At 41.2% G+C, this 13,451-nt stretch overlaps 1 protein-coding gene across 1 annotated transcript; it reads left to right on the top strand.

Annotated features, from left to right (window-relative positions):
- The first annotated feature begins 9,400 nt into the window (after nt 1-9,400).
- On the top strand, nt 9,401-11,850 carry ppp1r3cb (protein phosphatase 1, regulatory subunit 3Cb). Its single transcript, XM_069709297.1, has 2 exons — nt 9,401-9,569; nt 9,774-11,850. Exons 1-2 carry the CDS (start codon nt 9,556-9,558, stop codon nt 10,768-10,770), a joined length of 1,011 nt encoding a protein of 336 aa, XP_069565398.1. The 5' UTR covers nt 9,401-9,555; the 3' UTR covers nt 10,771-11,850.
- Nucleotides 11,851-13,451: the final 1,601 nt, after the last annotated feature.

Below are 13,451 nucleotides of genomic sequence, written 5' to 3'. Positions count from 1 at the left end.
AAATGGACAATAGATAATACTGCATACGTGTCACACTGCACTGAAGAAGGCTTTTCTATTCAATAAGTCAAAACTCTTACTGGTCAGGTCTCCATCCACGTTACACTGAATAAAAGCCAATAAAAATTTAAATTAAAATTCATCCACTACGCAAAAATTCGAAGTTGGCTGACTCATGATGACCAATACAGAAAAAGAAGAAAGTGCAACAAGACGACAAAGTCAAACTTAAAATGACGGTAAATGATGTCAACAACGAGTTAGAAGGTGTTTTGGCATCAGTGGCTCAGTTGTAGCTCAGATGAGATCCTCATCTTCAACAAATTGGATTATAATTAAAAATTTGTTATCAATATTTTACTTTGACATAAATTTCTTTAAAATGTAGTTTAACATCTCATGTTTATAAAACAACATGGGCGTAATCTGCAGCTGCTGTTATATGATTATAATTTTGTGGAAATTTGAAAGAAGTGAATTGATATAATCCTCTCCCAATGAGAGGCATCTTTATTTTGCAGACTGTAAACAGCCTGTTTGCATTTATCTGCCTGTTTTAGGATGTGCCTGGCAGAGCGCTCTTCTTTACTTCTACACGTCATATTTCTTGAAGGCTGCAGATCTGCGACGGCTAAAAAAAAAAGCTGCTGCAACTCTGCAGAGTCACGGCCCCTCGTGTTGCTTTTATTTTGAAAGTGCAGTTGTCACAGTAACATGACTTTACAATCATGAGAACCACAGCTGAGTGTGAGAAAGTGATAAACATGTGAGTTCCTGTCATTCATCAGTCATCTCTCCGGAGCTCGTTAACCGTTCAGAATACCTGCGCAGGTGTTTTCGCTCATTCTGCCTCATTAAACAGGCTTTTTTTTTTCTTTGTTTTTTTTCAAGACGCAACAACACACGAAGGGCGTCTTTCTGGTGGCTGGTTGATCCGACGGGACAGATCACACCTCCACGAGTCTTCTGACAACATCAAGTTCGACGGCTCCAGAATTTAAAAATACAGCCGACTTCATAACAACATGTTCACATTCTTGTCCCATTCAAGCGCGATAAAAACACAACTTGCAAAAAAAACAGCCTCAAGACTAATAAACCTTTTCAGAATATTTCCAGAGGATCGAGACAAGAGGAGAATAAATCTAAAACCTGAACTTTGACATGAAGTAAAAAAAACAAAACCAGGAAAGAAACACCAACAAGCGCTTTCAGAGCTTTCAAACCTTTGACAGGTCAGAGCGACAGCAGCAGGAGGCAGTGTTGGATTTCTGCAAACACACAACCGAGTTCAACAACAATACAACTGTTCAGTCGGGATCTTCAATATGAAACAAACAGACCGGACGAGGCTTTTTTTTTATTCCAGAATTTGGTGTTTGAGGGTCGCTGCAGGGACCTCCTGTCACATAAACAGTCTGCAGCAGGTTAATGGTTTTAATTATGACAGAACTGTGATGTTCAGCTGTCGTCTCCAGTTGGACAAAGTTCAGGTTGAGCTCGCGGATGCTTCGTGTTTGTTTCTCGTTGCTCCGCTGAAATCTGAAATCCTGCACGCGACATAAAAGATGTGTTTGTTGTGCCGTGCGGAGGCTCGGAGGCCCGGAGGCTCGGAGGCGTGTCCGGGGTTACATGAGGCCGGCCGTGATCCTCCTCACAGCCAAACAATGGAGCTAGAAGAACATTTCAGAGGTCATAAAACATCTCGGCTGAATTGAGGACGGTGCGTCTCGTCAGGTTCGCTGAAGACAACGCGAAATCGGTTTTCATCCGTTTACCTGCTTCATCTCATTTAAGCTGCAGCTTAAATAAAAACTGGATGAAGACTATTGTGTGAAACTCCGGAGGGTTTCTGGTGGTTTTTTTTGTTTGGGTGCCACTTAAAATGAAAAATCCCATCAGTGTTAATGTTAGTTTAGCTCTTGTAGTTCAGTGTGGGAACTTCCTGTTACGTAACACAGAGCAGACACATCCAGCCGGTCCGAGAGGGACGAGCTCAGTGGGACGAGAGGGACGAGCTCAGTGGGACGAGAGGGACGAGCTCAGTGGGACGAGAGGGACGAGCTCAGTGGGACGAGAGGGACGAGCTCAGTGGGACGTCTGACTGGCATCAGATGACAGAAATATCACAGGACAACACTGGAGGTTATATTTAACATTAACGTCAGGACCGCAGGGCACCGAGCAGATTCATCTGGACCCGCACAAATACCGGAGGAGGAGATGAATTCAATTCAATTGGGATGTTTTTAAATTGGATCAACACCAAAGAGTTTGTCTCATGTTCAGCACATGAATAATCTACTTCGTGAATGCATGTGCAAAGCATTCATGTCATTAGTCCAGAGAAGTCAAAGAAACTTTCATTTCTGCTGGTGATCAAAAACATGGAACAAAAAATAGGTTGTAATCCTTTGAGGGACTCGTGTTTGTCTGAGAGAAATAATACTCCTGTAAGAGAAACCACATTCACCAAATACCTCGACCAACAAACACTTTGATCGACTCACTGAGCAGGTGATGAAAAATAAATCCCTAAAATCTACACAAACACCAGCAGCTGTTTCCTCAGAGACCACCTTCTGGTCCTCTGTTTTTAGGAGGGACAGGGGGACAGTTAGCAGGTCAACAATACCAACCACATAAAAGTGGTGTTCAACGTCTGAAAAGTTTGAAACCTGAAGAGGAATTTGAGTTATTTCAGCCTCCTCCCTCTCTGACGGGCTAGCAGGCCCTTGTTCTGGTACTGAGCAGCAACGACTTCTAAGAGGCAGTGATGTCAGAAAGCACCTTGAACTGCAGCTGCTAAACAAACAAACAAACAAACAAACAAACAAACAAACAAACAAACGCACGAACGTCTGTTAGCATTAGCTGGCTGTTTTCCTTTTGCTCAATTAACGTTAGCTGCCGTTAGTTCCCGTTAGTTCCCGTTAGCCCCCGTTAGCTGCCATTAGTTCCCGTTAGTTCCCGTTAGCTCCCGTTAGCCGCCGTTAGCTCCCGTTAGCTCCCGTTAGTTCCCCCGCTTTCTTACCGGCGAACAGTTTCATCCTTGCCGGGACATCGTCCGTCATCCCGCTGTCACTTTTTTTGATGTTGTTAATCCTGCTGCGCCTATGTGTGTGTGTGTGGTGACGTCACTACCCGACCTTTAACCTGTTTGCTTGTCTGACCTTAAATGTTATTTTCGAACCGTAATTTTTCAGATGTACTATCAACCAGTTACTGAATCCATCATTACAAAAATAAACAGAACCGATGAAACAAGACAATTTAATACGAGTTGGGTTTTTTTTTGGTTTTTTTTGTCAATGCGGAAGTGCATGTCCTGTACCATCCACCAGAGGGAGCTGCAGAGGGACTGTCCAGCCCGTGCAGGAGTTTGTTTGGTGCTTTATTTGTAGAGCACCTTTTCATACAAGAAATGCAGCTCAAAGTGCTTCACAGCAAGAAAACTACATGCAGTGATTCACATATAAAGGAACATTTAAAAATATATAAAAGAAATCAAATACATAAGAACAGATCAGATGAATAAAATGACCCACAAATAGAGTTAAAATATAAAAATACATGTCTTCGTTTCCTTCCTGGCTGTCAGTCACCAGATTAAATAACTGAATGAGGTTTTTTACCTTTTTATTTCTGCCTTCACAACCAAACTGCTCAAAGAAGCGCTCAAACATGTATTTGGCTTCTGTTCTGGTGCAGATTAATTTGCTCGGTGGCTCATTGGTGGGCTACATTGGTTATAACCTGCAATTAAAACGTGACATCCAATGTTCTCCTGAAATATTTCTGCCATGTAATGACGTCAAACACATCGTCCCACTTGGCCGTCCGCTGATGTCGGCCATGTTGCTATCTGACCCACTTGATGCGCCGGCTCTGTCTCCAGTAGATCTTAATGCTAAAGTCCGTTTCTATTTCTGTCGTTGAGATATGTGGAGCGGGAACACGGTGTATTGTTCAGGGAGCAAATTTCAGAGCACCATACCTCGTCTTTATTATTACCCAGGTCTCTCAGCTACAGTTTATTTTACATTTTAATCATGTTTTAATGTGGAAAAAGTCAAAAAATAAATGTGAAGCAGGATGGAAACAGCTGCTGATATAAATCTATACCTCTTAGATCCCTTATATGATGGAGAGAAAAAAAAATTTAAAAAAAATAAATCCAAATTTATATGTAAAAATCTCAGTAACCCATCATTATCATGGTATGAATATTATCATTTTATCCCAGAAAAGGTTGTGCATGATGTTTCAGCATTAGAAATAACCCCTGGAAAGAAATGTAATAAAGTTGAAAAGTTGGTTGACCATTAACATCCAGCAATAAACCCTGGAAAAGCAGACCATACTGAAAAAAAACAAAAAAACAATCTGCAATAGCCTTTAAAATGAACCCATTTTCATGCAGAGTCATCAGAAAAGCTGAAAACGGTGTCTCAGGTCAGAGGTCAGATTTAAGGTTCATGTTTACACAACGATTGAATCTTTTGACATTTCAACCTCTTCAGGTTGAACTTGGTTTTTGACAATCGACATCTTTAACTACTCAGATAATAACAGAATTTTTTTTAAAAACATTATTATTTTCAGATGGACCTCCAGAAAACTAAGAAGAAGGAGTGACTTTAGCTAACAACACCGAGATAACTGATGGACACATTTTATTCACTTTGGATTTGATGAGAGAAGTTGAATGGGAGTCTATGGAGCCGGAGGCTTTTTGGAGCCGACCTCTAGTGGCACTCGCTGGTATTGCAGCTGAAGACACTTCTGGATCGGAACCATTTTACAGACCTGAAGCTACGAACTCTTTTATATTCAGTCTGTGAAGAAAACATATGAGTACTTTAACCCTCGTGTTGTCCTCGGGTCAAAATGACCCGCAGCTGTGTTCAACCAAGTTCTATTTTATTTCTATATTTTTATATTTTTTGGGATCATTGGTCATCATTCTTTAAAGAAACACTCACAGCCTTCTTGTCACCAATGATCCCAAAAAATATGAAAATATAATAGAACTTGGTTGAACACAGCTGCAGGTCATCTTGACCCGAGGACAACAGGAGGGTTAAAGTCCTTCATCCCTTCTGCTATCTGGCTACTAAATGCTGACGACGGGCATTTTAAATAACTGAGGCACTCTTTCACATCGTAATTTGGTTACTTGTATGGACTACAACTTATTATTTTTTATCTATAACTTATTATAACTTATTTTTAGATCCTGCTGCTCCGTTCAAAGTTGTGTGTGTACTTGGTGTTGCAAATCAGTTGGCCTTCTTTGGATCAATAAAGTCGTCTAGCTCTGAATCAGATCAGCTGACCAATCAATGAGCAGTGTTACTGAAGCGATGTTGTCATTTTGTAAAAAAATAATTTCCCTGCAGGAGCCTTGAACATCCTCGTCCTGATGCACTTTGATTGATTTTAACGTGAAGCAGCAAATCCAAGAAATAAATACGGAAAATCTGAAACAAACAGGAAGTCAACATGTGACTGAGGAAGTGTTGAACTGAACTGTAGGAGTTCCTCAGGGCTCCCGTTTAGGTCCTGTTTCCTTTACAATCAGTATTTAATGTGGGCAAATCAGCACAAATATGAACCTGCACCTTGACACTGCAGCAGAGCGATCTCTCATTCACTGGTTTCAGTTCAAGAATAAGTTGTTTCTGATATAAATCTCACCGTATTAATGAACAATAGCTGCTGATTTGTTTTAAAAAAGTGATCATGTGTGCAGGATTTTAGTTGTATTCTCAACAACTATAAAGATCAGCACACACAATTTGAAGTTGTCATCGGCTTTTTCACGCTGAGCTGAATTTAAAATGTTCTTAAACCCCATCAGAGACTTTAAAACAACCATTTAAAACCATTTGACCGACTTCCCTTTCAAAATAAAATACCACCTCTCATGCAGGTATGTCTGAGGTGAAGCTGCAGCTCTGCTGGATCTCAGCTGTCAAACATTTCTTCAGAGCTGTCAGCATCTTACGAGAAATGCAGGTCTTGTGACGGCTGTCGACCAATCACCGCGCCCGATGGCCTCTCCTGATCCCTTTTGTCTGCAACGGTTGCTACGTGAACGGTAACCGTGCCAACTGGCTGCCTGGGAACTCACCCAGGGGCCAGAAGGTCTCTCCGTCCGTCCGTCCGTCCGTCCGTCTGTCACCTAAAGTTTCCTGCCGTCGTCGCATTTGACAGATTTCTGTTGTAATGACGACGTTTACAGACAGACTGAGATTTACTGTCATGTTTGTACAGAGACGGTTTTCCCCACAATTGATTCCCAAATCCTTAAATAAACGTACTCTTACTGGTCTGATAAAGTGGAACTCGATGTACTTTGATAGATTTCATCATGTAATACTGCAAAGTAAAATCCCTGAATCCTAACTTCAGCAGAAGAAGCTAAAAAGTATTATCAGAATGTCTTTTTGTAAATATGCATTTTAAAAGTATTTTTTAATTTCTTAAATGACATTTTCACTTCGCAGTTAATTTAACAAAAATGTTACATTTTGTATAAGATCCATATCTGCAAAGTAACTTCTATATTTATAGTTGCCAGATAAATATCACATGAAAAAAAACATAGTAAGAAGAAATACACGATTTTGCATTAAAAAAAACAGTAAAAAAACAAGATCCACAAAAACCCTTGAAATAACTGTTTTTAATTTCTTTCTTCTCCTGATTATCCTTCTGAATATTATTCTGAGAAATGTATCGTCTTCTTGACAATAGAAAAATAATTGTACAAATGTTGTTTCACTGTTTATGGAGCTGTCTTCTGTTTACTGGGTTTTATAGAACAGTTTATTTTTACAATTTGTACTATAATAAATATTAATGATTAATGTCACTCCTGAGGGCACAGCGTCTGTGTTTACCTGCCTTTTGCCCGGTACGTGCAGGGACTCAAGCCCTCCTCCCCTCCCCTCCCCCTCTGGATAAATGAGGTGGGTGGAGGGAGGAGGTGGGAAGTGGGTGGAGGGAGGTGGACAAACATGAAGGAGACTGTGTGAAACAGTAATGAGACATTTCATGGACTGAAACGAGCTGATTACATAATAAATAAAATAATTGCATGGATTGTTTGTCTTGCATGCTATTAATATGTTATAATAAGTTATGATATGTTATAATAAGTTATAATAAGTTATAATATGTTATAATATGTTATAATAAGTTATAATAAATTATATGTTATAATAAGTTATAATATGTTATAATAAGTTATGATATGTTATAATGAGTTATAATAAGTTATAATAAGTCATAATATGTTATAATAAGTTATGATATGTTATAATAAGTTATAATAAGTCATAATGTGTTATAATAAGTTATAATAAGTTATAATAAGTCATAATGTTATAATAAGTTATGCTATGTTATAATAAGTTATAATAAGTCATAATGTTATAATAAGTTATAATAAGTTATAATATGTTATAATATGTTATAATAAGTTATAATATGTTATAATAAGTTATAATATGTTATAATACGTTATAATAAGTTATAATATGTTATAATATGTTATAATAAGTTATAATAAGTTGTGCAGCAGCTGTTTCTTGTTGTTTTTTGTAAATTTCTTGAACAACTTTGTTTCTAAGAAACATCGATGACCATGAAGCTGCAGCATCCTGTAACAGAAACACTCTGCAGAGCTGCTGCTGCCTCTCGTTCCCTTTTCATAAATCAGTTGATGTAACCTTTGTTGTATCAGATCAGCTGCAGCCTCGTTTGACTTTCGGTTGCTCGGGTTACTTTGAAATCGTGACCACATGAACGTTGCATGACCAGATGAGAGACAAAAGAGGAGATCCGCATGTCCACCAGACTTCAACCAAAAGCATTAAATGAACTTCTTCACGTGTCTTTAAAATAAAAATATGCTAAAAAACACACATTTTACTCGACATTTTATGTTTCTTATTGAAACTAGAAGGTCAGGCGTCTTTATAAAACCTAATATTTACTGTCTTTGTCCTCCTGAAATCAGGGTTTTAATATCTTTATAGTTTACCTTTGATAACCTTTTATTTTCATCCCTGCTGGCAGGATGCAGCTATATAAAGAAATCTATTTTCTGATGCAATCCTGATATTGACCTCGCTGACTCATACAGCCTGTGATAAATAGCTCTCTGTTGCCTTTACGAGCATGTGAAAATGGCGTGCAGTCTAAAGTCTATAGGATTCAGTGTTTCAGACATCGGGGCGAGTGATCCTGACCTCTGACCTGCAGGTTGGCAGAGATAAGGAAGCTGCCCGAGTCTCGTTGCAGCTGTGATACGATATTAAAACATGACTGACCGGGATTTGATTTGATTAAAGAGACCGTGGAGCTCCTCATTGTTTCCTGCTTCTGGTTTGTTGTCGAGTCGTTTAGCCTGCAGGGGGCACAAACAAGGCTTTCAACTCTCAGAAAGTACCATTAAAACTTTGAGGTGTTATATAATATAATATGACAGCGTGACAGAAAATAATTCACTCTAAAAGTTAGAATAAGTAAAAGAGAACTTCTCTCACTTCTGTCGGTTGTTAAAGGTCCTGAGTGACTATTTTTCTTTTTGAGAGGATAAAGTTTAACCCAGAATTAAAAAAAAAAAAAATCAATGAAGCAAATACACTTTAAAAATAACTTCTCTGTCAACATGTTCGCAAGTCAAATGGCAACAACTGAAGCCAAAGAAGAGGAAAAATCTGCAAGTTTATAAAAGGTAGTAAGGATTGTAATCTTCTGTCTGATTTGCACTGACGAAAGAGGACATCATTCAGTATTTTATTTATTCCTCAGGTTTTAAAAGGCCTCTCGACTTTTAAAATGTTTGTCTTTTTCATTAAAATTCCTTTTAAAAAGTGAAATATTAAACACTTTAGAGAACTGTGGAAAATAAGAGTGCGAGTTGGGAGTATATAACTCACAAAAAAGCACTTTTATGAAATACATTTCAGACAAACTTCTATTTTTTGGATTTATGCTCAATTAAAATTGCGTTAAAAAGTATTTATATCCCTCTGACGTGTCTCAGGAGCCCTTTCTATGATGGCTTTAATCACTCAGACGTGATTAATCATGTGGGAATCCAAGTCATGATAAACTTCAGTCATCTGCAGTGAGTAATGTGAATATAATCTGCAGCTCCAGCAGGGGTCCATCATGGTTCTCAAATAGCCTCAGAGGCTGCAGGCATCCCAAGCATGAGTCCCATGCAGGCGGACACTCCCCCTATCAGCTGGCCCGCAGCCCGCTCCAACCGCAGCCGATTGGCTGGCCGGGAGGCCCGCTGACTTCTCATTGGCTGCCGGTGGGATCATGTGACATAATATGCTAATTGTCTCTATGTGGCAGTTGAAATCCGGCAGTGCTGAGCAAACCTCGGCACTACAGAGGCAGGAAGAGAGCAAGAGAGGTGGAAGAGAAGGGGGAGTGACGCAGTATGCACTTCTAGAGGAAAAATCAAAAAGGACGGGAACGGTTTTATAAAAGCTCTTCTCTGGTCGGGCTGCTGCTTTTCTTTGTTCCATGAGTGCTGCGAGGTAAGAAGTTTGTCTAAAAAGAAGACTGAATGCACGTTTTACTTTACTTTTGATTTTAAATTTGTTCTGTACGGTCGAGCCTTTTTGAAACTTCAACAAACTTTCATCAAACCAGAACTTAAAAAGTCTAAAAAGTGAAGTTGGTTTTTATTTTTTGGCACTTTTCTAATCTCTCCGTCTCTTTCCTTCCTCTTCCTCCTCCAGCGTGCTGAGGTCTTTCAGTCCATCAGCTATGCCGGGCCCAGTCATGCCGATGGATATGGCGATGAGGTTCTACATCAGCCACTCCCCGCCTCCCCTCCGAGGCTTCCTCAGCTCCTACGAGGTCCTGCAGAGGGCCAAGAGCCGGGCCAACCAGTCCAGCGGCCAGCAGCTCTACAAGCCGCTGCGGCCGTGCCTCAGCAGCCAGCAGAAGGCCGTGGAGGACGGCGGCCGCGAGGGCTGGAACGGCAAGAAGAAGGTGGTGTTCGCCGACACCAAGGGCATGTCGCTCACCGCCATCCACGTCTTCTCCAAGTTCGACGACGAGCCGTACCAGAGCAAGCGGACCGCCGAGGAGCTGCAGTTCGACATGAGCGACCTGGAGACGGCCACGATGGACCTGAAGATCAGCTCCGTCCGCAGCCTGGCGCTCGACTTCAAGCAGCCCTCCGCCGACTACTTGGACTTCCGGAACCGCCTGATCCAGAACTCGGTCTGTTTGGAGAACTGCTCGCTGCAGGAGCGCTCGCTGACCGGCACCGTCAAGGTCCGGAACGTCGGCTTCGAGAAGTCCGTGCAGGTGCGCGTCACCTTCGACTCGTGGGCCAGTTTCACCGACGTCGAGTGCACCTTCATGAACAACGTGTACGGCTGCCAGGACACCGACACCTTCGCCTTCGTCCTGGAGATGCCCGCCCACATCCCTCCGCAAAACCGGGTCGAGTTCTGCGTCTGCTTCCAGGTGCAGAGCCGGAGCTTCTGGGACAATAACGACGGCAACAACTACGTCCTGAAGCACGTGGGCTGCAACGGAGAGGACCTGAGCGCTCCGGTGCCGCCGGCCTCCGTCGAGCAGAAGAAGTCGACCGAGCACAAAAACGGGGGCGTGAAGCTGCTGGAGCTGGAGTTCGATCAGTTCGGCAGCCCGCGCATGTCCAGCGGACTCTTCCCCGGCTGGCAGAGTTTGGGTCAGCTCGATAACACGGTGCCTTACTGGTGAAGAGCAGCGGGAATGTTTGCTGAGCTGGCAACTGGAATAAGATAACGGACACTCACGGGACGCTCAGAGCCGATCCGCCGGGGGGTCGTTGCTCTCTGGGTCTCAGCCAACATGAAGCCAACAACCTCGGCTTCTCTTAGCCGGCGGAGGCCCACAGAAACATGACTGTCAAGTTTTTTTGCGGCTGTAGAGACGATGAACAATTGAGGAAGGGGGGGACATACCGTGTTTCTCTTTTTGTAAAATATTCATGTGCCTTTCTCGGTGTTCCCGCCCACTAAAACTCAGACTAATCATTCGATCCACAACACACGTAAAAACCCGACGCATCGGTCCAACGTGAACCGATTGAGTTGTTCCCTCTCAATGTGATGTCTGCAAGCTGATTTAGTCCTTCATATTGAAGGGGAGAGTCCGGGGGGAGGAGGGGAGGGAGAGGGAGGGGGAGGGGGAGTGCATGGCGACAAAGTGCTTCTCTGCTGCAGAAAAACACAGCTGATTCATTTCTAATGGAACATGCACACTAAACTTTTTTGCACCTTTGTAACAGAAAATAATCACACGTGATTTAAAACGGCCTTAATTTGTAGAAGTGGAGTCCTTCTTTTATTTTTATTTTTCGCACGTTTGTCTGGTTGAAAAAGTGTCCGAGTGATGATGTAATTGTGAGGTGAGTTTGTTAAGGAACCGAGCTGCTATCGATGGAAGAAAGACGCTGCACGTGATTGGTCGCCTCCAACGGGGGAAGAAGAAGAAGAAGAAGAAGAAGAAGAAGAAGAAGAGTTTTTGGAAACCTGTGTGGTTCCGGTATGTGAAACAGGAAGTGATGTAAAGACAGAATGGGTTTGTTGTTGTTGTTTTTTTGCTTGTTTCTCACAAGTGCAATTCTCGATGATGCGTGTACAGTATGTGTGGCTGGAAATCCAGATTTCTTTTCTTGTTTTTGGATAAATAATCTTCTGCTGATGTCACTGTGAAGATGAAGTGTGTGCCCCAGTGTTGTGTGTCTCACTTGAAGGTATGTGTGTGTCGGATATGTATTTCCCTTTTTTTTTTTTCCGAAATAAATTTCTATGTTTGTGCTAAAATGACTTCTGACTCATTTTCATTTTCAAAATAAATTCTAGTTTCTGCTTCTTTTGATGCAAGAAATACTTATACATATATATAATAAAACTGAATGAAGACATGAAGATAAACCACAGTGGCAGTTTGAATCAGCAAAGTCCGACCGAAATAACGTACGAATAAAATCCAAACAAGTCGTCCCGCTGCAGAAATTCAAATCATTCTGATTGACAGGTCTTCGAAGGTCACACATCACATCCTCTTTTAACATTATTAATAGTTTATGACGCCTTCAAAGCTGAATTACATAAGTAATGTTTGTAAACACAAGAGCAAAAAAAGGAGTTCTTTTGTTTACAAACATTTGAGCTGAATGGATAGTAAAAAAGTGGGCGGAGCTTTTATTTACCAAAACAAAAGGGGAAATGTGGGTCTTCATGTGGAGAAGGTTGGACTTTAATAATTATTTATAATAAATATATGTGTTGTTTTTATTTACTGTAGCTCCCACAAGTCAGCGCAAAGGACACGCCTCCATCTGTTTCACATTAAAAGCATAGCTGGCTTTTATTTTGAAACATCTGCAGGGAATAATATTTTACAGTATTTTGCATTGAAACGATGGTACAAATACTGCAGAAGTGATTTTGCATTTACCATAACAGCTGTTAGATATTTATAATTGTGTTACACTGCACTACAAACAGTGTCTTTAAACACACAAATCCAAACACACACACACACACACACACACACACACACACACACACACACACACACACACACACACACACCGTGCCAGCAGTTTTGTTTATCATGTGACCCGCGGTCAGTTTGACCTACATAATGCGATCATGCGTGCAACAGCTGCAAATAAAATCAACTCTCGCACCACATAAAAATCTGTTTCAAACACCAGGAAGAGCTTATGACGCATTTCGCTTAATTTAAAAGACCCTGAAACACATAAATAAAAACATGAGTGAACCTCGAGCTCCTCAGACTCCACATCTCCGTTTATTCAGAACGAGGACGCCTGCAGGAGTTTTCTTTGCTTTCTTCGGCCTCATTTCGACTGTCTCTGCTGCCGGATTCATATTCAGCAGGAAGAATGCTGACTGCTGCACTAAAGGAAAGTCCTCCGGCTGAAGCAGGACATCCCGCTGTATCGCAGTTTAACTCTTTAAAATCTATGTTTCTAGTGTTTCTCTCTTTACTGTGAACGTCATTCAGCACCGCGACATAACACGGATGTAAAAACAGACCTCGTAATATCTGTGCCGATATCTCTGTGTATTTGGATGCTGTTAACAAAGACTTTGTTGAGGTTTCTAAAAAGTCTGTGGGTGCAAAGAAACAAATAATTTTTCCAAAAGCATGAAATAACCTCCAGAAATTCAAATTTCCAACAAGTTTATGCATCCAGGAACAAAAAAAAACAGAAGACAAACGATTGTAAATCAGGATGAACGTAAATCATAAAGGTAAGAAAACCTGTACGACAAATATTATGTTGAAAACAAGTATCAACCAACACTGAGGTCATCGTTGGTTTGTGAACGTTATGAATCCTCCAGTTCAGATTCTGTCCGTCACCATCTTTGCTAGTTCGG

Source organism: Brachyistius frenatus, unplaced genomic scaffold (genome assembly GCF_029030835.1).
Source record: "Brachyistius frenatus isolate BFR_SWC_R1_liver_20210118 unplaced genomic scaffold, ASM2903083v1 Contig_82, whole genome shotgun sequence".
In the NCBI taxonomy this organism is placed as follows: Eukaryota; Metazoa; Chordata; class Actinopteri; family Embiotocidae; genus Brachyistius; species Brachyistius frenatus.
The sequence above is the reverse complement of the archived record's forward strand: the minus strand, read 5'-3'. Positions and strand labels throughout refer to the sequence as shown.